The sequence below is a fragment of the Oncorhynchus tshawytscha genome, unplaced genomic scaffold, assembly GCF_018296145.1.
Source record: "Oncorhynchus tshawytscha isolate Ot180627B unplaced genomic scaffold, Otsh_v2.0 Un_contig_1824_pilon_pilon, whole genome shotgun sequence".
Taxonomy (NCBI): Eukaryota; Metazoa; Chordata; class Actinopteri; order Salmoniformes; family Salmonidae; genus Oncorhynchus; species Oncorhynchus tshawytscha.
In genome coordinates this window covers 322,747-350,184 of record NW_024609829.1, presented here as the reverse complement: position 1 = coordinate 350,184, position 27,438 = coordinate 322,747, and the positions used below count along the sequence as shown (strand labels likewise).

Sequence of the window (27,438 nt, the reverse complement as noted above, 5' to 3'; positions counted from 1 at the left end):
GCCTTGGTTGAAATAAGCCCTTCCCTTTTTTATCTTGTAACCCCATTGAATCCTTTCCCAATTTCTTGTGATACACCAAATAAACCAAACCCTGTTTCTAGCCACAACACCAGTCAGTAACTGGGAGCCCAGAGAAACTGGATGGTCGATGTGAGTTTATAATCCACTATAGTTCACTGTCTCCCCATCCTCTGCCTCAAACCATTGCTGTAATCCATGCCTTTTTTCAGTGTAAACTGTATTTCCATTTTTATTTTGTCTATCAGGCCTTTTACCAAGTGCTGCTATCACAATGAGACCCATCATCATCTGCATTTAAGCAGAGGAAAGTGGAGATGGTATATAGGGCATTCAGAGGAAGTCCCATCTAGACCAGTGACTGTTACCCAGCTGCCAGATGAAACACACTTGTATAACAGGCTTTTAGACAAGCCTCTCTCAGAAAACAGACTGGGGATAGAGCGGTCTAGGGCGGGTTAGTGCTATTATTAATCAATAAGGCCCGAGGGGGTGAGGTACAGTGCCTTTTGGAAAGTATTCAGACCCTTTGACTTTCTTTCTTTTCCCTCATCAATCTACACAAAATAACCCGTAATGACAAAGCAAAACAGGTTTTAAGACATTTTTGCAAATTTCTTAACAAGAAAAAACTTATCACATTTACTTAAGTATTCAAACCCTTTACTCAGTACTTTGTTGATAACCATTGGCAGCGATTACAGCCTCTAGCCTTGGGTATGACGCTACAAGCTTGGCACACCATTCGTCTCTCCAGATCCTCTCAAGTTCTCTCAGGTTGGATTGGGAGTGTTGCTGTACAGCTATTTTCAGGTCTCTCCAGAGATGTTTGATCAGGTTCAAGTCCGGGCTCTGGCTGGGCCACTCAAGGACATTCAGAGATATGTCCTGAAGCCAGTCCTGCGTTGTCTTGGCTGTGTGCTTAGGGTCGTTGTCCTGTTGGAAGGTGAACCTTCATCCCAGTCTGAAGTCCTGAGCGCTCTGGAGCACGTTTTCATCAAGGATCTCTCTGTACTTTGCTCTGTTTATGTTTGCCTCGACCCTAACTACTCTCCCAGTCCATGCCGCTGAAAAACATCCCCACAGCATGACGCTGCCACCACCATGCGTCACCGTAGGGATGGTGCCAGGTTTCCTCCAGATGTGACACTTGGCATTTAGGCCAAAAAGTTCAATCTTGGTTTCATCAGACCAGAGAATCTTGTTTCTCATGGTCTGAGCGTCTTTAGGTGCCTTTTGTCAAACTCCAAGCGGGTTGTCATGCCTTTTATTGAGGAGTGGCTTCAGTCTCGCCACTCTACCATAAATGCCTGTGATTGGTGGAGTGCTGCAGAGATGGTTGTCCTTCTGGAAGGTTCTCCCATCGCCACAGAGGAACTGTAGAGCTCTGTCAGAGTGACCATCGGGTTCTTGGTCCCCTCCCTGACCAAGGCCTTTCTTCCTGATTGCTCAGTTTGGCCGGCAGCCAGCTCAAGAAAAAGTATTGGTGGTTCCTAACTTCTTCCATTTAAGAATGATGGAGGCTACTGTTCATGGGGACCTTCAATGCCGCAGAAATGTTTTGGTACCCTTCCCTAGATCTGTGCCTCGACACAATCCTGTCTCTGAGCTCTATGGACAATTCCTTTGGCCTCATGACTTGGTTTTTGCTCTGACATGCACTGTCAACTGTGGGACCTTATATAGACAGGTGTGTGCCTTTCCAAATCATGTCCAATCACTTGAATTTACCACAGGTGGACTTAATCAAGTTGCAGAAACATCTCAAGGATAATCCATGGAAATAGGATGCATCTGAGCTCAATTTCTAGTCTCATAGCAAAGGGTCTGAATATATATGTAAATAAGGTATTTCTGTTTTTTTATATACATTAACAAACATTTCTGAACTGTTTTCACTTTGTCATTATGGGGTAGTGTGTGTAGATTGATCAGGGGGGAAACTATTTAATACATTTTAGAAGAAGGCTGTATGGTATTGTTGTGGAAATTCTTAAACAAGGTCACTCAAAGTTGATCTTAAATTAATCATTGTTTGTCAGCGTGCTGGAGAGCTTCTGACCACAGCAAAGCACCATAGTACACGTCAATCAGGAGCTCTGTCTGCGTAGTCCCAGCAGATGTTATGTACGGCTATACACAGACAAGTTATATTTGCATGATTTAGCATAATTCATTCATCATTACCGTTTTGTTTCATTAATGTGACAGACCAATACTGGTTCATAACATGTGACAGACCAATACTGGTTCATAACATGTGACAGACCAATACTGGTTCATAACATGTGACAGACCAATACTGGTTCATAACATGTGACAGACCAATACCTCACGAGGCTTCTTCTCTCTATGCTGAGACCTTGAAACTGAGATATCTGTAGTTCGTTCTCAAAACAAGGTCTGGGTGTACTGTCAAATTGCAGCTACTGTTAGTGAGGAGGAGTAGAAAACAACATGAGGCGCAGATCGCCTTACAGCATGTTAATAACATTTCACAGGGAGGAGAAAGAGAACACGTTATAACAGTCCTACCAAACTTGCTAAGAATGAGTTTGAGGCAGGGTTAGCCCAAGCTACAGTCTAGTAGCGGTCCTCACATATTTAGGGCACAGTTCTGTCTCTAGAAGCCCTGCCATTCCAAATCATAATTGTAACTATTGATAAAGTATCTAAATCAAATTTAGAATGACAGTCCTTAGTGCTTCATGTTGGTGCTATCACTTTAATTTAAGACCCTAACTTTTCTCCTTACTTGTGGTAATGACAGATTGGTATTTCAGTGCATTCTTAGTCTAAAATACTATACATTTTGCAGTGTGCAGACCTCCACAATCAACCTGATACCCCAAATAAACAATATTGGATAAGCCTAAATAAATTACGGGCACAGTTGACCACACCCCTCTGTCCCCAGCACTCATCCTTCCTTTCCTGGTGTTTCTTCGTGTTCTTCTTCAGATAGTGTTTCTGTTCTTCCTTTTAATGGCACATGTTCAAAGTGGATGGTCCTTGATAATGTCTCTCACGCTGTCCTTTACAGTCCATGCCTTGTCCATTTTCCTACCAGTACGTACACCAGCAGCATGAGAGAGGTTTGGACTGGATCTCTTTCCATGCTCCCTCCACATGAACCCATGTCACACTCCTGAGAGAAAAAGCAGTTGATAGCTTCGACTGGATGCTGTGTACAGGTTGCTGGCTCGGACTCTGGTCTCATGGTAGAAGTGGTGAAGGACCATACTGAACGCCATTTTCACCGTTATTTCAGCCGGTTAGAAGGGGTGTTGAGGTTCACACTGTTTTTCGACCAATACCTCACGAGGCTTCTTCTCTCTAAGCTGAGAACTTGAAACTGAGACATCCTTCGTTCGTTCTCAAAACCAGGTCTGGGCTTACTGCCAAATTGCAGCTACTGATAGTGAGGATTTGTTCAGTCAGCCACTTGCATGAACACAGAAATTGGTTATAAGAAAAGCACAAACATTAAAATTCCCATTACAGTAACAAAATGTGGAAAAGGGGAAGGGGTCTGAATACTTTAGGCCATATCGCCCAGCCAAACCAGCCGGTGGACATTTTTGTGTGTTTCTACATGTAGAATCGATTAGCACACATATTTTCAAATTAAGGGCCGGCACTCTTTTCAGAGGTGCTGAGTGCTCTTGGCCGGCAAATGCTAACCGATGTGGCCAAGCCATAAGGTAAAGGAAGAACAAAAAACTGCCAGGCCTTTCCCCCAATCTATCTCATTAATGCTGTGTGCCAGTTTTTGGTTTGACTCGGGCCGGGGATTGAGCTCCCAACCTTCCAATCTCAGGGCAGACACTCAAACCACATGCCACTGAGTTGGTTATGTCCATATATAATGAAGTCAAAAGGCGCTGAACACTGGATGTAGGATATAAAGACAATATATCTTTAGTAATACCACCATCTGTCATTCTTTCAAGACAGATAATTCCACTATGGATTTAGCCATTATTTTTAGGGATTAATACCAGTTTTGTCAAGAGCTGAATATAATCAACTGAGCTTTTGAATTTTTACATTAACTCGTAAAATGATGGACAATGTGAGACAATACTGATGTATTTCAATGAATAATTGAACCTTCAATCATTTGAACAATAATTGTGTTTCTCTAACTTCCTGGCAGCACATGCCTCGTGTCATCATGCAGACGACGGGGCCTGAAGACAGCAGGATCCGGATAGAATCGGTAAGAACCATCTGTCAGTCTGTGATCTCTTTTCAACTCTCCTCCTGCCTGCTCTCCCTTGTTCAACCAACATTCCCTATGAGCACAATATGTTAAAAATATGTTTAAAAGGACGTCTTTTCAACTTCTTGTGGTCACTGGGAGTTGTAGTTTGTTAGAGATCAGTCTAGTTGTAGTTGATTAGTTGAAATCAGTTAGTTTTCAACAACTCTCCAGGCTGAGACAGTGTATTGACTGTAATATGAAGCTATGGTTGGTAGTAAGCTAGGGGATCTGAGGATCTCATGATGATAATGATGAAGATGGTGATGATCATTATGATATTGATAATTGTGTTGGCATCATGATGTCTTGGTCTGCTCCAGTCAGTCTTAAGTTTGTTGGAGTTCTTAAATTCCTGTTGTGGTGTGATTGCCATTGCCGTGATTCCTCCCCGTAGGTTGCTAAGGTAGGGAGGACCGCCTTCATCCCGGCCTTGACCAATGACAGGTGGTCAGAGTCCACCGAAGCCCCTCTTCCTGTTCCGTCCTCCCAGCATGACTATCCCCTCAGCCCCATCAGCGAGGCCTCCAGCGGCTACTTCTCCACTAGTGTTTCCATGGCAACCCTGACCGAGGCTTCAGCCAGCGCCGCTGGTGACCACCCTGCCACCCCCCTCCGCCCCTCCTCCTCCCTCACCCTCCTAGATGCAGGGGTGGGACTAAAGGGGATTGATGCTCCTGAAACTACGTTACCCAGAACCCAGCAGCAGCAGCGAGCTGAACGGAACGGTGTTACTGCTGCCTCTCCTCAGTACGACAACAAAATGGCCACCACAGGTCCCGGCTACAGCATCACCACAGCCAACAAGCCCTTCTCCGTACAGAGGGTGTCGACGTCGGACCTGAAATCGTTCCAGCAGCGCATCCTGGGGGAGGAAGTGGAGGCGAGAGGAGGAGGAAGACAAGGGAGTCTAGAGAGACTGGAAATCGTCCTGGACGACGAGGATGGCGGCTGCGACTACGTGCTACCTGATTGGCTGAGAGAGGGGGTGTGCGTGACGGTGGGAGCCAATAAGGACGGGACAGTGCGCTACGTGGGCAACACTGAGTTCGCCGAGGGCGTGTGGGTCGGGGTGGAGCTTGACTCGCCCTCAGGTGTGTTTGTGTGTTTACTGTTCACACAGAATCGCATGACTCACCATAATGACACTAGAAGAAATGTAACTCTAAGCAAATAGCCTGAAAATAACAAATCTAGAGGGCCTTGTCCACATGTACATGAGAATCATCAGAGCAGGCAATGCTTAGTTTAGGAATTTCAAAGTACTAAACCAACTCTCTTCCTTGCCTACCCCTCACCCATTTCTCTTATTCTCTCTCTCTGTACAGGTAAGAACGACGGTTCCGTAGGCGGGCACCACTACTTCCGCTGTAACCCTGGTTACGGTGTCCTGGTGCGTCCCGGCCGGGTTCTCCGACGGGAGCATTCTACCAAACGGAACCCGGAGAACCGGCGCAGCGGCGAGTTCTACCAGCCCGTTCTGCGGGGAGAGTCCACTATCAGGAGAGGGGAGAACCGCAAGTCCTGGAGCAGCTGAACTGAAGAGAAACAGGCTTGGCTGGGAGAGACCATTATTCTACACATCCTAGAAAACTAGAAAACCCACACATCCTGTTTCTAAGCCTCCGTCTCGCTTAGCACCCTCTCTCTCAATCTGCCCCTAACTATGCAATACAACTGCATCTAATGGAAAACGGTCCCTGTCCTATGCCCACCCATAGCTATGGAGCAGTACCTTAGTGCTCTGTGTTAGATCTGTCTGGGTTCATTTCAATAGGGAAGACCTTTACCCAACAGGCCCCTGCTGTCTCCTCATCTGGACACAGCACTGGTGGCATGGATTGGGCACAGGCCCTGAGTGGTTCCACAGCACCTGAAGTAGTCTACAGAGTGTTGCTGTCTGTATGAAGTGGCCCACAGGAACTCTTTCTCCTCGGGCCAAGGGTCAGGTTCTGAAGTAATGACATCACGCTCTCTGATGTCATCAAACTCTGGTCACACTTGGAGAATCCTTCTGAAAGAATGAGACTACTATTCCACCGGACCCTGACCTGCAACGCCCCTCTTTTTTCAATGGAACTGTCCATTTATCCCCCCCCCTCTTTTTCAATGGAACTGTCCATTTATCCCCCCACCCCCCTATTTTTGAATGGAACTGTCCCTTTTAATTAAATGATATTATCAGTCCTTTTTGTGGACTGACATTTTAACAGTTACTGTATCTATCCCCTGTGTAAAGTCATTCATCTGAAATGATCGATTCTTCCAGAATGTGCCTTCATGGGTTTATTTTTCTTTGTTATATTTCTTAGTGGTTTTATTCAATATGCGTTTGTCCCTCTGTTGAGCTTTGATGAGAATGCCTTGTGTAAGTGAGAGGTGATCTCAGGGACTGCAGAGTGGACATGGATGTACCTGTGAGAAGATTTGTGTGTTTGTGTGTGTGTGCCTGTGTTTTGGCCCTTGAAGCTGAATTTAACCATGGCAATTTACAGTATAGGCTGGGAGAACAATTATCCCTGTGCATATGTGTATATGCACATCTGTGTGTGTGCATGTTTCCGGCTGATCTGAAAGATGAAGCACCGTCGTTATGACGACGTGGTTTGTGCGAAAGTAATAGCCGTTGGTTTTCAATTGTAAGTTGAAGGATGGTTCCACTATGAGAAGCCCAGGGAGCAAAATTGGTTGAAATTGCTTTTCTCAATGTCCTTTTAACATCAAGTGCTCACTGGGAGATTTTGCACGTTGGAGGTTAGTTTGGTGACTGACTGTGGTGATGTGTGTTAGCAGAATGGTTGTCTTTGGTTCTAGAACTGTTTGAGGAAGTAGCAGTGCGATGTATGGTGTATGGTCTGCATGTAACTGTGTGTTAACATTGTGGAGCTTTATGTAACATGTGGATGTTGGATGGAAGGTAGGATCTGGTATGTTTTATACTTCTCATTGATTTGTGTTTGGGGGATAACGATCTCTATGCATACATTCACCATTTGTGTGAAGATACAGATCTGTAATAGGGTCTATCATTTACATACTGAGTCAATGGCTTTGGGAGATGAAAGAAGGTTGTGGGAGCAGTGTTTTACAAGTTATTTCCTTTGAAACTATGGAATATTATTTAAAATGTTAATTGATCCCTGAAGTTCTTACAAAATGTAGTGAATCTCATTTTTATTAGACATTTGAAGTTAATACTTAAAGGGGCAATCTGCAGTTCAAACAACAACAAAGTGGTGTCCCCGCCACAGTTTTGGTAAATAGGAATGGGACTGGAGAAATGTAACCAGCTCTCAAATTAATCAATGGGTGTATATCATTAATTTAAACATCCAAAAATAGATGTAACAACTGCAGATTAGCTCTTTTTGAAATTCCATTGAATAGAAATGTAAACTGTGTATTCTCACCTCGTGAGCGGAGGTACAAACTGTAACGAGATGCAGAGTGGGTTTTAACATTAGTCCATCCAGCAGTCACATGAAGGAGCGGAAAGCTAAACCCCTTCACCCCAACGCTATGACATTTCTTTTGACTCTTTATCCTCTGATTTAAGAGAAGCTTAAATTTGCAATGTTATATATACAGTATATCACAAGTGAGTACACCCCTCACATTTTTTGCAAATATTTGAGTATATCTTTTCATGTGACAACGCTGAAGAAATGACACTTTGCTACAATGTAAAGTAGTGAGTGTACAGCTTGTATAACAGTGTAAATTTGCTGTCCCCTCAAAATAACTCAACACACAGCCATTGATGTCTAAACCGCTGGCAACAAAAGTGAGTACACCCCTAAGTGAAAATGTCCAAATTGGGCCCAAGTATATCATTTTGTGATATACTGTATATAAATGGTTATACATATGCCTTTATCGTGTGAAATAGTTAAAGCCTTCTAAATTATACTGAAAAAAATTGTTGCTTGCACAAGTGATTTTATGAGAAATGGTGCTGCTATAGCCACTGTTATATAACTGTAAATGGATTCGATCATTGACATTCTAGTCTTGCTTTTTAGCCTTCTATACACCACTTGAGATGGGAGAAAGTAAGGAGTTGTCGTCTATGGGCTGATGACTGGCCAATTGATAGAGAAATGGAACGTAGCAAGTGCTTATTTATTGTCATGTACTGTCCCCAAGTTGGTCAGACACTTTACATTGCTCTTTCTATAGCTATTGCTAGCGTTTTTTAAGTTTGTCGTCGTGTTTATCGAGTGATCATACTTGTGGTAATAGGAGGGGAACTGAGTATGTGTGTGAATGCGCAGTGTTGTAATGAAGAGAGAGCAGGTGGTGTATCGGATGGATTTGGCCTTCGTCTTCTCACCTCTCTGCACAGAGAAGAGTGTGTTTTGAGATCACTTCAGGCTTATCTATTTATATCCGTGCCTCACTCTGTTTCTGTCTCTCACATCAGGAAGTAGCTCTGATTCAAACACATTACATTATGAAGTCACTTTTCTGGGTTATTTCACATTGCCGATGGAGTCTTCGCTTCTGACTCCAAATAGGTGCAGTGAGGCTGGGATTCAATCTGTTCACACTGTCGGCTATGCACCTTTTAAAGGCAATGTTTCCTCATTTCTGTAAATATTATTTTGTCATTTAGCAGACATTCTTCTCCAGTGCGACTTACAGTAGTGCATACATTTTTGTACTGAAAAGCAGGTGCACATTTACCTGAATGCTGTGTAACGGGAGGAAGTCATTTGTCATACATGCATCCTCTGGCTTTCATTTCAATAGGCGTCATCATGGACTTTATATTTGACCATATATGGTTGTGACTGTTTGCGCTCCGAACCACATCAGGGATGTATTCGCTAGGAACCAGAAGCAAACGAAACGGGACCTACCTGAATTGGTCCAATAAACTCTTGTGTGGAGTAAATGGAAAACCACTTTTGCTACGGTCTGCAACTAATGAATACACCCCTGACCCTTAGACTGTCTATACCTGATTAAGGATCCGTCTATACAGTTACCCTTTCATCATTCCACAGAAGGCATGTTTTTAAAAAAAATATTTTTGTTGTCAAGTGCTACTATGAGCATATATTTTTAAAGGCCCAAGGACACAGATGCAACAAACCGTTATGGGGGAAATAACATTTCAAGAGTATACATTTGTTTACATGCATTTCCTGTATATCTTTGGCAACCCTGGTCCAGAGCTCAGAGCAATATGACACCTGCCTTTATGTGGCCTTCAGTCTACCAGTCTGTCCCCCTCAGAGGCTTTTAGTTATTAAACCCAGCCTGGCAATGCGAGACTCAATATCTGCAATCCCTTAAACTCCCTCCATAGAGAGACCTGTATATTGTAAGACTTTCTTCACACTACATCAGACCCACTGCCACATGGGACCATGGGAGTTCACGTTAGTAGAGGAAACTAACACAGACGTCAACTAGAGTAAAGAATCTTTACGCCCAACTCAGGAGCCACGTTCCATTTCTGTCCAATACTAAAGGGGTTTGAGCTGGAGGAAGGGATAGAAATGGAATTGGGCCCGATCTTCAGACCATTTGTACACCGGTTTTTGTCATAAAATGGCACCCTACTCCCCATATAGTGCACAGAGAATAGGGTTCCAATTTGGACACAACGACTCACTTGAGACCAACTCTGGTTTGTGCCTCGTCCTGGAGTCTTGAGTTATTATTATAATCAATCATTTGTCTGATTGTGTTGTCATGAAGTGTATTTGAGTATTTCTGTGAGCGAATGCGTGTAGGCTTGATTATGTATATATTTGCATATTAAGACTTAACAATCTGAGCGCAAGTTTGGGTTTTGATTTAATTTAATTGTTCTGTGTAATTCTATGCTGAAATCCAAAGAATAATCATGTCTTTTTTATCGCCTGGACAATAATCTCCCTGTAAAGGAAAGAATTAAAATGAATTGATTTAATTTCTATCGTCTGCAGTTATTTTATGGAGAACGCTGCGTAATCTTCCGGAAGCCATATGCATTGATTGCAATTAGAGTTAAATGTGCAGTTCAAGATTTGAACCAGTTGATACACATTTTGTGAAATCATGCAGTTAGATTTCAGTTGCTCAACAAAACCACACATTCTTTATTCTCTAGTAGGTACAGTAAACAAATGAGAAAATGTAACAAAGGCATAGTTTTCTACATATTCATTACAGAACAGTCTACTGTCCAAAAAAGGCACTAAATTCTGAAGTAGCAGAACAGGATTCATTTAACACTCATAATGTGAATACAAGGACTGGCGATATCTGTTCCTTTGGACCGTCAAAGGCAAAGCACCTCCCACAAAGGTTAAAGTTCATTAAGTAGCAAATGCAACCTGGTTTAATATGCAGAGATTTGACTGATGTCAAAGACGCAAAACCAAAGTGTATGCTACTTAATATGCATTACGTCTCAGGTTAACGGTCTTGAGAGACGAGTAAAGACCTCAGAAACCTGAAGGAAGAAGCTTTGCCTTTGAGTAATGCAACACAAAACACACACGGCAGATTGCACATATCAAATGGAAAACACAAAACATGATATAAAAAATAAAAAGCATTTCATGAATCTAATATACATTCCTGTTTGGCAGAACTTTACACTGAAAATAAAATATGAAATCTCTTATCTTGTAAGATACATATTTGATTAGAACAAAGCACTAGCTTAATGGCTAGCAGAAACCGTCCTCGGGTCAGCTTGGCTGTCATTCAAGACAACTTAAAGGGACAGTTCACCCCAAACAATGTTAGTCTCATCTCTGCACCCTGCATGTGCACTGGTCAGCCAACACTCCAATCGTTGTGTAGATCTGGCAATGAGAAAGTTTCCAAATCGTTTGGGGTTGAGGTCTACAAATTTATTCATAATAGGACCTACACAACTAAACCAGTCAACTTGAATTTCAAGGTGAACTACCCCTGTAAAGGGGGGGGGGGGTTTAAAACACCAAATTACCCCTAACCCTTGAACATGTGTCAGCCAGCAGATCAGTCTTCCTTCCTCCTATTGCCTGCCTGGTCTGTCAATCACTCAGGATGACCAATAAGCTACGAGGGGAGGAAACTGAAGCGCCATGGTAGTTTCTCCCATAAAGTGTCTTTTTAAAATACAATCTAAAAGTAGGTATCTTAGATAACAGCTTGTGTGTAGAACACGTCATGGCATATAAAGCAGATAGAAAAATAAGTGTTTGCATTACTCCCAGTACCAATAATAGGGACATTTACAATGCTCCCTTGATTGGCAATCTTTTAAAAGCGTAAATCATTTCCTTTCAACTGGGGAACGTGATTATAATATCAGTCGGTTGCCTTAAATTAAGGTTAAAAGCTAAAAACAAATGCTTTGGGTACAGCTACAATATGCTTATAGTTACCCCCATAACAAGCACATACACAAGGCCCCTCTCACTAGCTAGCATGATTCTATCTATTCCCTTCATCATAAAGAATTTAGGGGCAGTTTTTATTGCATCATTCGTAAGCAATAATATAATGAATGTCTGATCTCACTAGCTTTAAACCTAACCAGTTTAGGTAGTGCTACAACAAGGGAATATATAGGCTTCTCCAGGGGCCTGTTAAACCCTCACCACTTCCTGTCTCCAGAGGCCTGTTAAACCCTCACCACTTCCCGTCTCCCTTATACTGCGAAGTTGGAGGTGGGAGACAAAGACAGAGGGATAGAATGATGACGGGCATAGGGAGTGATGAGAGAGAGAAATGACGTGCATAGGGAGTGATGAGAGAGAGAAATGACGGGCATAGGGAGTGATGACGGGCATAGGGAGTGATGAGAGAGAGATGACGGGCATAGGGAGTGATGAGAGAGAGGGATGACAGGCATAGGGAGTGAGAGGGATAGAGTGATGACGGGCATAGGGGGTGATGAGAGAGCAAGAGAATTAAAGTGTGCAGAGCACCTTGGGGAGAAGGTGCCAAGGCAGGGGTCCTCCATGCTTAGAGGGAGGTTTGCAGGGTTCTATAATAAACTATTCTGAATCTTTAGACCCACACAGACACACCTTCAGGACCAGACTTGCCAACGCAATGCCTCCAGAACAGTCTAAAGGGGGTACTAGGGGGTAACGAGGTATAGCTATTAGGGGATAGGGGTGGAGGTAGAACCAGGCCTCCCAACACCTCTAGAACAGTCTAAAAGTGTTTACTAGGGTGGTAGAGGTATTAGGGAGGGGATAGGGGTGGAGGTAGGACCCGTAGGGCAAAATGAGTTTGACACTCCTGATTTACAGTATAACATTCCAATATGCTCTACCTGCACCATGACATACAATGTTTTCATACTCTATAACCTCATCCCCATGTACTCTAACAGTCACGTACCGTACATATACACTACAATTCAAATGTTTGGGGTCACTTAGAAAAGCTTTTTTGTTGTCCATTAACATGAAATACGGTGTAGACATTGTTAATGAAGTAAATGACTATTGTAGCTGGAAACGGCAGATTTTTTATGGAATATCTACATAGGCGTAGAGAGGCCCATTATCAGCAACCATCACTCTTGTTCCAATGGCACGTTGTGTTAGCTAATACAAGTTTCTAATTTTAAAAGGCTAATTGATCATTAGAAAACCCTTTTGCAATTATGTTAGCACAGCTGAAAACAGGCTGATTAAAGAAGCAATAAAACTGGCCTTCTTTAGACTAGTTGAGTACCTGGAGCATCAGCATTTGTGGGTTCAATTACAGACTCAAAATGGCCAAAAACAAAGCACTTTCTTCTGAAACTCAGTCTATTCTTGTTCTGAGAAATGAAGGCTATTCCATTCAAGAAATTGAAGATTTTGTACAACGCTGTGTACTACTCCCTTCACAGAACAGTGAAAACTGGATCTAACCAGAATAGAAAGAGGAGTGGGAGGCCCCGGTGCACAACTGAGTAAGAGGACAAGTACATTAGAGTGTCTAGTTTGAGAAACAGACTCCTCACAAGTCCTCAACTGGCATCTTCATTAAATAGTACCCACAAAACACCAGTCTCAACGTCAACAGTAAAGAGGCGGCTCCAGGATGCTGGCCTAGGCAGAGTTGCAAAGGGAAAGCCATATCTCAGACTGGCCAATAAAAATAAAAGATTAAGATGGGCAAAAGAACACAGACACTGGACAGAGGAACTCTGCCTAGAAGGCCAGCATCCCAGAGTCGCCTCTTCACTGTTGACGTTGAGACTGGTGTTTTGTGGGTACTACTAATGAAGCAGCCAGTTGAGGAATTGTATCTCTGTATCTCAAACTAGACACTAATGTCCTCTTGCTCCGTTGTGCACCGGGGCCTCCCACTCCTCTTTCTATTCTGGTTAGAGACAGTTTGATCTGTTCTGTGAAGGGAGTAGTACACAGCGTTGTATGAGATCTTCAGTTTCTTGGCAATTTCTCACATGGAATAGCCTTCATTTCTCAGAACAAGAATAGACTGATGAGTTTCAGAAGAAAGTTCTTTGTTTCTGGCCATTTTGAGCTTGTAATTGAACCCACAAATGCTGATGTTTCAGATACTCAACTAGTCTAAAGAAGGCCAATTTTATTGCTTCTTTAATCAGGACAACAGTTTTCAGCTGTGCTAACATAATTGCAAAAGGGTTTTCTAATGATCAATTAGCCTTTTAAAATTATAAACTTGTATTAGCTAACACAACGTGCCATTGGAACAAGAGTGATGGTTGCTGATAATGGCCCTCTCTACGCCTATGTAGATATTCCATAACAAATCAGTCGTTTCCAGCTACATTAGTCATTTACAACATTAACAATGTCTACACTGTATTTCTGCTAAATTTGATGTCATTTTAAATGGACAAAAAAAAAGTGCTTTTCTTTCAAAAAACAAGGACATTTCTAAGTGGCCCCAAACTTTTGAACAGTAGTATTCACTCCCTCGTTCTTACTGTGATGTACACATACACACACACACACCTTTCCCTCCCTCGTTCATACTGTCATGTATACACACATCTTTCCGTCCCTCTCATCCCTCCCGCTCATCCACAGTCCCCCCTAGTTGGGCTCCACCACCTCGGTCTTGATGTCACTGCCTGTCCCGCCCAGGGCCAATCCTCCCCCCGCCTGCGTGGCCAGGGCGAGGATGCTATGATTGACGGCCGCCATCTCCACTGCGAGAGTGATGGGATCCTGGTGCTCCAGGGCATTGCTGTGATTGGTGGAGGAGTTGTCCTGGAGGGAGGGGGGGGAGGGGGCAGACCAGGACACACCCGTCAGTCTGGAACCCTCCGTCCCTGCCCCCTGAGCGAGACTCGCTCCCGAGAGCAAGGATCGGCAAATCAGAGAGCTGGCCCTCTGGACGGCCAAGCCCCCCCTGCCCGAGCCGGGCCAAGCCGCCAGCCAGCTTGGCAGCAGGGTGGGAACCTGCAACCGCAAGAGGGGGAGGAGTCATGGGTCATGTTTACACATGTGGTCTTCAACCCTGACACAGACAACTGAGCGGCACATTTACTACGCAAAACCACAAATCAGTTCACAGACCACATCTGGGTTCGAGACCCCTGACCTACACTGACCTGAAAGACATGGATAGCTAAAGCAAAGGTTGATTTCCACTGTCCTGCTTTTTCAGATGGAGAATCTGCTTGAGACGCACCCTTGTTCGGTTACAGAACACAACTGGTTCGCATGGTCAAATGCATGCAAACAAATGATAAGAATTTGTTCCCCCTCCACTTGCTGATTAGCTACCCGTCTAACAGATTTGGTATAGAGAAAACGTTCTGTACCAAACATGGAGTACAGTATGAATATGTAAACCATAATACAATAGGAGTTGTAACAGGATACAGTACCTGTGTGGGAGAGGACAGGTCTCGTCGACTGAGACTGAAAGGTCTGGTCACAGCTCTCTTCTCAAACAGAGGAACCTCACAGCCCTGTAGGTAAACAAAGAGGCTAAACTGAAAGGTCGAGTCACAGCTCTCTTCTCAAACAGAGGAACCTCACAGCCCTGTAGGTAAACAAAGAGGCTAAACTGAAAGGTCTAGTCACAGCTCTCTTCTCAAACAGAGGAACATCACAGCCCTGTAGGTAAACAAAGAGGCTAAACTGAAAGGTCTAGTCACAGCTCTCTTCTCAAACAGAGGAACATCACAGCCCTGTAGGTAAACAAAGAGGCTGAGACTGAAAGGTCTAGTCACAGCTCTCTTCTCAAACAGAGGAACATCACAGCCCTGTATGTAAACAAAGAGGCTGAGACTGAAAGGTCTAGTCACAGCTCTCTTCTCAAACAGAGGAACATCACAGCCCTGTAGGTAAACAAAGAGGCTGAGACTGAAAGGTCTAGTCACAGCTCTCTTCTCAAACAGAGGAACATCACAGCCCTGTAGGTAAACAAAGAGGCTAAACTGAAAGGTCTAGTCACAGCTCTCTTCTCAAACAGAGGAACCTCACAGCCCAGTAGGTAAACAAAGAGGCTAAACTGAAAGGTCGAGTCACAGCTCTCTTCTCAAACAGAGGAACCTCACAGCCCTGTAGGTAAACAAAGAGGCTAAACTGAAAAGTCTAGTCACAGCTCTCTTCTCAAACAGAGGAACATCACAGCCCTGTAGGTAAACAAAGAGGCTAAACTGAAAGGTCTAGTCACAGCTCTCTTCTCAAACAGAGGAACATCACAGCCCTGTAGGTAAACAAAGAGGCTGAGACTGAAAGGTCTAGTCACAGCTCTCTTCTCAAACAGAGGAACATCACAGCCCTGTAGGTAAACAAAGAGGCTAAACTGAAAGGTCTAGTCACAGCTCTCTTCTCAAACAGAGGAACATCACAGCCCTGTAGGTAAACAAAGAGGCTAAACTGAAAGGTCTAGTCACAGCTCTCTTCTCAAACAGAGGAACCTCACAGCCCAGTAGGTAAACAAAGAGGCAAGGTGTTAAACCACACCCCTTGGCTACAACATACAACACAAACTGGGAGAGAACATTTCACTTTCTCAGGGGTGATCCATCATGTATATTATAGACCACCTGTCAGATACAACAAAGTGCATGGGTTCTGGACCACTCCACTTTCTTACGGGTGGTTACCTGATCAGAGAAGTCATTCCCGTCGATTTCGTCGCTATTGGAGTGTCCTCCGGGGCTCTGAACTTCAATCCCATGGCTCTCCAGGATTGCTGCTTCTTCGGAAAAAAACAGACCTGATCATAACATATCTGATGTCTACCACACACACACAGACATACAGACTCTACCACACATACACTGACACACAGACTCTACCACACATACACACTGTGATAAAATAATTTTTATGTTTAAGATAATGACTAAAGTATTCCACCCTGAAACCATATAATTGTATGAAATGTGTTAAGAGTCAATCCAATAATGTGTGTGACTAGGCCATTGTGTTACTATTTTGCAATACGAGCTGGGTATAGTTGAGACATTCAAGAACAACTGAACTGTCGACTTGTGAGAACGGTGAAACTAATAACTGGAAAGAGACCTCCCCACCCCAGAAAGGAGGAAAACTGTTAGAAATAGCTTGCAGAAGATGATGAAACATGTTGCAGAAGGGTGATAAACAATGTATGTGAACTTTGGAAAACTACAGCATACCTAAAGAGAGGTGGCGTTTCTACTGATGCGAGTTCATGTGTGTGAGCTATAAAAAGATTGTGTTCTCATTTTGAAGACAGAGCGCTCTCTGAATAAAGTATTGATCTATTGCAGAATCTGAGACTTTGTCTACTTCTTTATTAACTGAAGCCTTACAACCTTCCTTACACACACTGACACAGACTCTCTACCACACACTGACAGACTCTCTACCACACACTGACACAGACTCTCTACCACACACACTGACACACAAGACTCTCTACCACACACTGACACAGACTCTCTACCACACACTGACACAGACTCTCTACCACACACACTGACACACAGACTCTCTACCACACACACTGACACACAGACTCTCTACCACACACACTGACACACAGACTCTCTACCACACTGACACACAGACTCTCTACCACACACTGACACACAGACTCTCTCACACACACTGACACAGACTCTCTACCACACACACTGACACAGACTCTCTACCGCACACTGACACACAGACTCTCTACCACACACACTGACACAGACTCTCTACCACACACACTGACACACAGACTCTCTACCACACACTGACACACAGACTCTCTACCACACACTGACACAGACTCTCTACCACACACACTGACACAGACTCTCTACCACACACACTGACACAGACTCTCTACCACACACACTGACACACAGACTCTCTACCACACACTGGCACACAGACTCTCTCACACACACTGACACAGACTCTCTACCACACACACTGACACACAGACTCTACCACACACTGACACAGACTCTCTCACACACACTGACACACATACTCTCTCACACACACTGACACACAGACTCTCTCACACACACTGACACACAGACTCTCTACCACACACACTGACACACAGACTCTCTACCACACACTGACACACAGACTCTCTCACACACACTGACACAGACTCTCTACCACACACTGACACACAGACTCTCTACCACACACTGACACACAGACTCTCTCACACACACTGACACACAGACTCTCTCACACACACTGACACACAGACTCTCTCACACACACTGACACACGGACTCTCTCACACACACTGACACACAGACTCTCTACCACACACACTGACACACAGACTCTCTACCACACACACTGACACAGACTCTCTACCACACACACATACAGACACACACACACACAGAGACATAGACTCACACAGACTCTCTACCACACACACTGACACACAGACTCTACCACACACTGACACAGACTCTCTCACACACACTGACACACAGACTCTCTCACACACACTGACACACAGACTCTCTACCACACACACTGACACACAGACTCTCTACCACACACACTGACACACAGACTCTCTACCACACACTGACACACAGACTCTCTCACACACACTGACACAGACTCTCTACCACACACTGACACACAGACTCTCTACCACACACTGACACAGACTCTCTACCACACACACTGACACAGACTCTCTACCACACACACTGACACAGACTCTCTACCACACACTGACACACAGACTCTCTACCACACACTGACACAGACTCTCTACCACACACACTGACAGACTCTCTACCACACACTCACACACAGACTCTCTACCACACACACTGACACAGACTCTCTACCACACACACTGACACACAGACTCTCTACCACACACTGGCACACAGACTCTCTCACACACACTGACACAGACTCTCTACCACACACACTGACACACAGACTCTACCACACACACTGACACACAGACTCTCTCACACACACTGACACAGACTCTCTACCACACACTGACACACAGACTCTCTACCACACACTGACACACAGACTCTCTCACACACACTGACACACGGACTCTCACACACACTGACACAGACTCTCTACCACACACACTGACACACAGACTCTCTACCACACACTGACACACAGACTCTCTCACACACACTGACACACAGACTCTCTACCACACACACTGACACACAGACTCTCTACCACACACACTGACACAGACTCTCTACCACACACACATACAGACACACACACACAGAGACATAGACTCACACAGACTCTCTCAAACAAACACTGACACACAGAATCTCTACCACACACACTGACACAGACTCTCTACCACACACACATACAGACACACACACAGAGACATAGACTCACACAGACTCTCTCACACACACACTGACACACAGAATCTCTACCACACTCACATACAGACACACACACAGAGACATAGACTCACACAGACTCTCTCACACACACACACTGACACACAGAATCTCTACCACACACACTGACACAGACTTTCTACCACCCACACTGACACAGATTCTCTACCACACACACACACACAGACTCTCTACCACACACACACACACAGACTCTCTACCACACATACACACTGACACAGACTCTCTACCACACACACACACACTGACACAGACTCTCTACCACACACACACAGACTCTCTACCACACACACAGACTCTCTACCACACACACAGACTCTCTACCACACACACACACTGACACACAGCCTCTACCACACACACACACACACTGACACACAGGCTCTACCACACACACACTGACACAGACTCTCTACCACACACACATACTCTCTACCACACACACACACACTGACATACAGACTCTCTCTCTCACACACACACACACACACACACACACACACACACACACACACACACACACACACACACTGACATATAGACTCTCTCTCTCTCACACACACACACAGACATATAGACTCTCTCTCTCTCACACACACACACACACACACACAGACTCTACCACACACACTGACATATAGACTCTCTCTCACACACACACAGACTCTCTCACACATACACACACACAGACTCTCTCACACACACACTGCCATATAGACTCTCTCACACACACACACACACACACACACACACACACACACACACTCTACCACACACACTGACATATAGACTCTCTCTCTCTCACACACACACACACACTCTCTCACACATACACAGACTCTCTCACACACACACTGACATATAGACTCTCTCTCACACACACACACTCTCTCACACACAGACTCTCTCACACACACACTGACATACAGACCCTCTCTCTCACACACACACACTCTCTCACACACACACAGACTCTCACACACACACTGACATACAGACTCTCTCTCTCTCACACACACACACACCCCGAGGGGGTCGGAAACGTTACCTATGTTGGCACGTCTCTTGATCTCTTTGCGTCGGTTGGCGAACCAGTTGTAGACCTTCAGAGACGTGACTTTCTCCAGATCAGACAGCTTCTTCCCTGCACACACAAACACACGCACACATTCTCAGTGTTACAAGTGTACTCAATATACAGGGCCTTCAGAAAGTATTCACACCCCTTGACTTTTTCCACTTTGTTATGTTTTACAACCTGAATTTTGTGTCTACACACAACATCTCAATGTCAAAGTGGATTTAAGTTTTTAGAAATGTAAAGCTGAAATGTCTAGAGTCAGTAAGTATTTTGAGAGTCAACTATTTTGTAATGTCAAGCCTAAATAAGTTCAGGAGGAAAAATGTGCTTAAGTCACATATACTGAACAAAAATATAAACACAAATTGCAACAATTCTACTGCGTTACAGTTCATAAAAAAATAAGTCAATAGAAATAAATGTGTTAGGCCCTAATCTACTGATTTCACATGGCTGGCCAGACATGGGTGGGCAATGCTTATGGTAGAGAAATTAACTTGCAATTATCTGCAGTCAGCATGCCAATTGCACACTCCCTCAAAACTTGAGACATCTGTGGCATTGTGTTGTGTGACAAAACTGCACATTTTAGAGTGACCTTTTATTGTCCCCAGTACAAGGTGCACCTGTGTAATGATCATGCTCTTTAATCAGCTTCTTGATATGCCACAAATGTCAGGTGGATGAATTATGTCGGCAAAGGAGAAATGCTAACTCACAGGGATGTAAACAAATTTGCGTCCCACATTTTTGTGCGTATGGAAAAATGGGATCTGTAATTTCAGCTTGTTTATATTTTTGTTCAGTATACTTCAGATGAGTAGGCAACACTAACGAATAAGCCATCCATCCTCAACAGCTCCCTCCTGCAGAATGAACGAGTCGTGTGTTCCATCTGGCCACCACATTCAGCAGCGTTTTCTCCTGCACATTAAGAGTGCCTTTTCTGTTCATATAGTGGAACTCGTTTTTGGATGCCGCTTTTATGGCGATGTGGGTGCCGTCTATTGCTCTGTTCGTATTCGGGAACCCATTGTTGGCAAAGAAACCCCTCGACTTCAATCTGTTGTGTGATGGTGTATGGAAATTGTATGGTAAAGTTCATTTTGCTGATGATTGACTCCAAAATATTGGCTCATCGAGGGCTGTGAGATTCCGGTCTGCAAGCCGCCTGCTGACATGTTCGCTTTTGTCTCTAAAAACGGCTCTCTGCCAAATGCAGCTTGTGTCAAATCTTCCAACACAGCAAGATCACCGTATTTAATCATTTCACACATTACTGTAGACCTATTTTATATGGATATAATGGTAACGAATGCACTGATGTGATCAAATGATACAGCATATATCCTGTCAATATATGTTATATGAATTCACAATGAACTCAAAATGATTTAATTATTACTCTCACAATTTCAACATATATTTTCCCCATTCTGCACTTGACAAGCAGTTTCCTTATTCCACCACTTGGCACTGTGCGTACTCATGGGCATGGCGGTGCGTACTCATGGGCATGGCGGTGCGTACTCATGGGCATGGCGGTGCGTACTCATGGGCATGGCGGTGCGTAGTCATGGACATGGCTGTGCGTACTCATGGGCATGGCTGTGCGTACTCATGGGCATGGCTGTGCGTACTCATGGGCATGGCTGTGCGTACTCATGGGCATGGCGGTGCGTACTCATGGGCATGGCGGTGCGTACTCATGGGCATGGCGGTGCGTACTCATGGGCATGGCGGTGCGTACTCATGGGCATGGCGGTGCGTACTCATGGGCATGGCGGTGCGTACTCATGGGCATGGCGGTGCGTACTCATGGGCATGGCGGTGCGTACTCATGGGCATGGCGGTGCGTACTCATGGGCATGGCGGTGCGTACTCATGGGCATGGCGGTGCGTACTCATGGGCATGGCGGTGCGTACTCATGGGCATGGCGGTGCGTACTCATGGGCATGGCGGTGCGTACTCATGGGCATGGCGGTGCGTACTCATGGGCATGGCGGTGCGTACTCATGGGCATGGCGGTGCGTACTCATGGGCATGGCTGTGCGTACATTTACCACACTCTCAAGCAAACAATCATGTTGATAAATCTCACACTTTGTGTGGAAATGATTCCAAGGTTTAAGCTCAGATTTGTGCCTGATTGATAAATGAGGCCCCTGAAAGACTCAGATTTGTGCCTGATTGATAAATGAGGCCCCTGAAAGACTCAGATTTGTGCCTGATTGATAAATGAGGCCCCTGAAAGACTCAGATTTGTGCCTGATTGATAAACGAGGCCCCTGAAAGACTCAGATTTGTGCCTGATTGATAAATGAGGCCCCTGAAAGACTCAGATTTGTGCCTGATTGATAAATGAGGCCCCTGAAAGACTCAGATTTGTGCCTGATTGATAAATGAGGCCCCTGAAAGACTCAGATTTGTGCCTGATTGATAAATGAGGCCCCTGAAAGACTCAGATTTGTGCCTGATTGATAAATGAGGCCCCTGAAAGACCCAGCTGTAATCGCTGCCAAAGGTGATTCTAACATGCATGGACTCACAGGGTTGAATACTTATCTAATCAAGGTAGTGTTATATTTTCCATTAATAAAAAAAAATGCATTTTGTGTAGATAGTTAAACACAAAATTACAATTATATCCATTTTAATCCGACTTTGTAAAAAAATATTTGGGGAAAAAGTAAAGGAGTTTGAATAGTTTCTGAAGGCCTTTCTCTAGACTTTCCTCCTGCTGGTTCTCACCTGGCTTCTGGATGACAGCGTTGCAGGCGTTAGAGATCTCCTCTCTTTTAGCTTCATCAGGGTACTGGTTCTCATTGAAGTAACTGGAAGAGAAAACACAAATAACCACACTGTTTACTAGGCAATATTCACTTTGTTCCAAATGTAACTGAAGCTCCTTTCCCCACGAACACCCCTTATCTAGCACAACACGTCCCATCTGGCTCCCTTTCAACCTTTCCCTCCTCCTCAACACTCCCTCTCTCCTCCTCACCTCTCCCTCTCTCCTCCTCACCTCTCCCTCTCTCCTCCTCCTCACCCCTCCCTCTCTCTCTCCTCCTCACCACTCCCTCTCTCTCTCCTCCTCACCACTCCCTCTCTCTCTCCTCCTCACCACTCCCTCTCTCTCTCCTCCTCCCTCTCTCCTCCTCACCTCTCCCTCTCCTCCTCACCACTCCCTCTCTCCCTCCTCCTCACCCCTCCCTCTCTCTCTCCTCCTCACCCCTCCCTCTCTCTCTCCTCCTCACCACTCCCTCTCTCTCTCCTCCTCACCACTCCCTCTCTCTCTCCTCCTCCCTCTCTCCTCCTCACCACTCCCTCTCTCCTCCTCACCTCTCCCTCTCTCCTCCTCACCTCTCCCTCTCTCCTCCTCACCTCTCCCTCTCTCCTCCTCACCACTCCCTCTCTCCTCCTCACCACTCCCTCTCTCCTCCTCACCACTCCCTCTCTCCTCCTCACCACTCCCTCTCTCCTCCTCACCACTCCCTCTCTCCTCCTCCCTCTCTCTCCTCCACACCACTCCCTCTCTCCTCCTCCCTCTCTCTCCTCCTCACCACTCCCTCTCTCCTCCTCACCACTCCCTCTCTCTCTCCTCCTCACCACTCCCTCTCTCCTCCTCACCACTCCCCCTCTCTCTCCTCCCTCTCTCTCTCCTCCCTCTCTCCTCCTCACTCTCCTCACCACTCCCTCTCTCCTCCTCCTCACCACTCCCTCTCTCCTCCTCACCACTCCCTCTCTCCCTCACCACTCCCTCTCTCCTCCTCACCACTCCCTCTCTCCTCCTCACCACTCCCTCTCTCCTCCTCCTCACCACTCCCTCTCTCTCCTCCTCACCACTCCCTCTCTCTCCTCCTCACCACTCCCTCTCTCCTCCCTCTCTCCTCCTCACCACTCCCTCGCTCTCCTCCCTCTCCTCCTCACCACTCCCTCCCTCCTCCTCACCACTCCCTCTCTCCTCCTCACCACTCCCTCTCTCCTCCTCACCACTCCCTCTCTCCTCCTCACCACTCCCTCTCTCCTCCTCACCACTCCCTCTCTCCTCCTCACCACTCCCTCTCTCCTCCTCACCACTCCCTCTCCTCCTCACCTCTCCCTCTCTCCTCCTCACCACTCCCTCCCTCTCCTCCTCACCTCTCCCTCTCTCCCCCCTCACCACTCCCTCCCTCTCCTCCTCACCACTCCCTCTCTCCTCCTCACCACTCCCTCTCCTCCTCCTCACCACTCCCTCTCTCCTCCTCACCTCTCCATCACAGACAGACATTCTTTCCTCCAGGTAAAGCGACTGCCTCTGCGCAGACGGAAGCTCCCGGGGGTGGAGCTTATAGGGGGCGGAGTCTGCCGCAACTCCACCACGTCCTCCAGAGCCATGGGGGCTGGTCGCATCGTCAGAGTTGCACCTGGAGACACAACCATGATGTAACCATGGAAATACAACCATGATGTAACTAGCCATGGGTGTATTTAGTGAGGTGAAACGTTCAGAATGTTTGAAATCTATTTGAAAAATGCTGTGATTTTCATTGTTGACGAGTACATTTATGATGATTCAGCACCCTATTGTATAGAAGAACAATAACTTTAGAGTGTTATATTGGCTGTGTGGCGACTATAAAAGAAGAACCTGGACTGGGGACAGTAATTCACAGTGAACACCCTCTGAAGCCTCATCAAATGTAGTGTGTGTGTGCCTGGACAGAAATATGGAATCGTTTACAGTATCTAGTGAGTGTTGGTGTTTCTGGCACCACAGAGCATTAACCTAATGAACAAGGAAAGCTGCTGGATGGCTGTGACACACACAGCCAGGGGAAAGGTGGGTTGGGACGATCTATGGATGTTCTTGCTTGTGCTTGAGACTAGAACCTCCATGTATTACTTCCTGACTGCAAATCTATGACTCACATCTAGGCTTGTTTTTTGTTTTTTTAATTGTAACTAAAATAATAAACTACAATAATATGTCATCCATCTAGATCGATACAGTCAGCACAGATCAGCAGGTTTTAAAATCAGGGCCTCGAGTTCCACACCACTGCTGTTTATTCCCCTCTAATCAGGGACCAATAAAGACCTTTGATTGGCCCAATAGTCCATTTAGTGGCATGGATCAAGCAATCAATTAATGACTAAGGAGAAAGAAGAACAACCTGTACATGCAGTACAGCAGGGCAGGAAGCCCGGATGTAAATAGATCTGCTGTATGTAGCACTGTACACACTAACAGTAATTGTCTATAGGTGCTGTGACATACACAGTCCACCAGGGCGCGCCACTACACCCTCCCCTCAACACAGACACAGAGGCCGGTGTGATTTCACAAGTTTGCTTTTTATTAAAAAATCTGTTTTTCACCATGGTCATACACAGTCAGACACCAGTACTCTTTAAGGCCTAGCTATAGTCATCATAATAACGTATTCAATTAGGTTTATACAGTGCTTAAAGCACTTTACATTTCTACTCAATTGTATTAGCAACATCATAGCTATACAACTACAAATAATGCTACTCATAAACACCTGCCACTAATGAGCATTTGAATATTTGTGGCTGTGATAGCTTATTGGCTGCTGCACCCAGAGGGCAGTGAGGGACACAGGAAATGGGAAGTGACACATTTGGAGACAGGATGAAGTCAGACACACAATGGGGTTGTGGGGGCAGAAACAGGTTGTAGGGGAGTTTGAAAGGTGCTGTAACATGATTTGGGGCAGGACAAATACTGACTGGAACAGTTTGGGGGAAGGACTTTAATACTGCATGAGGCATGTCTGAGGAAAAGCTATGTCCATCGATACAGAGGGGGTGCAAGAGGGCATATGGGTAGTGTCGTCACATGTAGTGGCTACAAACAAAGACAGATTTGGCATTAGTGCCCCCTAGAAAAGTGCATTACATTGGGCAAAAGTAACAGTTTAGGGATACATAGCGAGGATTTGGAAGGGCCATCATTACTTTCCAGCCATAGAATGTCAAGAAATAGTCAATGGACTCACCAATCAGTTGTCATCGTATAACCCCTTCTGCCCTCTCTAGTTTGTGCAGAATCAGAGAGAGTGTCTAATAGTGGATGGAACGGGTGGAACAACTGAAGAGGGACTGGACAGACGGGAGGAGGCTGGAGGTGGGGGGGCTGAGGAGGGGGTCTGCCAACGGGTGGAGGACGTGGAAGTGGTGGTGGGACTGGGCATGCGGGTGGTGGTGGTGGGCATTACCAGGGGTGGTCTTCTCCAGCTGGTACCAGCGGTAGAAGGCCCTCTTCTTCTGTTCGCTAAGGTCCGAGCCCTGCTGCAGCAGCCAGTGGGAGATACGACTCTGACTGATACCTGGAGGGAGGAAGGGAGGGGGGGACAGAAAGAGACAGAGAGAGAAAAATATGGGGGAGGGAAAGGGAGAAAGAGCACAGAAAGCAAGATTTATTACCTAGCCAATGCATATACAGTGGATGAAGTACTTGCTATGTGCCATTCAAGCCACACTAACACTCCTAGAAATCATGATGATGACTCTGTTTTAAGTGTACACCCAAGTGAGCACAGTTCCACTCCAACATTCTGTTCCTAGGCCGTCATTGAAAATAAGAATTTGTTCTTAACTGACTTGCCTAGTAAAATAAAGGTAAAATAAAAATAAAAAACATAGTGTAGTGTGCTGTATTAGCCATTAGGAAGCATACTGACCTGTGACCTGAGCCACCACTGCCTGAGAGATGCATAAAAATAAAAAACATAGTGTAGTGTGCTGTATTAGCCATTAGGAAGCATACTGACCTGTGACCTGAGCCACCACTGCCTGAGAGATGCGCCTGTTCCCCAGGAATGCCTTGATCTCCTCCTTGATTATGGCACTGTCCCTTCTGGACGGAGAGAGAGAGAGAAAGAGTGAGAGAGAGAGAGAAAGAGTGAGAGAGAGAGAGAAAGAGTGAGAGAGAGAGAGAAAGAGTGAGAGAGCGAGTGAAAGAGAGAGCGAGAGAAAGAGAGAGCAAGAGAGAGCGAGTGAAAGAGAGAGCAAGAGAGAGCGAGTGAAAGAGAGAGCGAGAGAGAGCGAGTGAAAGAGAGAGCGAGAGAGAGCGAGTGAAAGAGAGAGCGAGAGAAAGAGAGAGCGAGAGAAAGAGAGAGCGAGAGAAAGAGAGCGAGAGAAAGAGAGAGCGAGAGAAAGAGAGAGCGAGTGAAAGAGAGAGCGAGAGAAAGAGAGCGAGAAAGAGAGAGCGAGAGAAAGAGAGAGCGAGAGAAAGAGAGAGCGAG

At 45.4% G+C, this 27,438-nt stretch overlaps 2 protein-coding genes across 8 annotated transcripts in view; one reads left to right on the top strand and one right to left on the bottom strand.

Moving 5' to 3' along the window:
* The window catches only part of LOC112247286 (kinesin-like protein KIF13B), a 75,951-nt gene extending 67,981 nt beyond the window's left edge, over nucleotides 1-7,970 (top strand). The window contains exons 40-42 of the mRNA XM_042319240.1: nucleotides 4,178-4,240; nucleotides 4,680-5,376; nucleotides 5,611-7,970. Coding sequence (XP_042175174.1) covers nucleotides 4,178-4,240; nucleotides 4,680-5,376; nucleotides 5,611-5,819 — 969 coding nt within the window. The 3' untranslated portion in view covers nucleotides 5,820-7,970. The remainder of the gene's footprint in view (nucleotides 1-4,177; nucleotides 4,241-4,679; nucleotides 5,377-5,610) is intronic.
* A 6,094-nt stretch (nucleotides 7,971-14,064) lies between these two features.
* Nucleotides 14,065-27,438, bottom strand: part of LOC112247282 (homeobox-containing protein 1) — a 31,213-nt gene continuing 17,839 nt past the window's right edge. Inside the window, exons 3-10 of one of the 7 annotated variants that reach the window (XM_042319250.1) lie at nucleotides 26,965-27,050; nucleotides 26,410-26,520; nucleotides 24,435-24,591; nucleotides 22,937-23,019; nucleotides 20,152-20,247; nucleotides 16,329-16,423; nucleotides 15,099-15,182; nucleotides 14,065-14,667 (exon numbers count right to left, since the gene is read on the bottom strand). In XM_042319250.1, the coding sequence (XP_042175184.1) occupies nucleotides 14,299-14,667; nucleotides 15,099-15,182; nucleotides 16,329-16,423; nucleotides 20,152-20,247; nucleotides 22,937-23,019; nucleotides 24,435-24,591; nucleotides 26,410-26,520; nucleotides 26,965-27,050 (1,081 nt within the window). In that variant the 3' untranslated portion in view covers nucleotides 14,065-14,298. Of the gene's footprint in view, nucleotides 14,668-15,098; nucleotides 15,183-15,991; nucleotides 16,149-16,328; nucleotides 16,424-20,151; nucleotides 20,248-22,936; nucleotides 23,020-24,434; nucleotides 24,592-26,409; nucleotides 26,521-26,964; nucleotides 27,051-27,438 lie in introns of those variants that run through there. The other 6 variants (XM_042319249.1, XM_042319251.1, XM_042319252.1 and 3 more) reach the window with 6 other exon arrangements.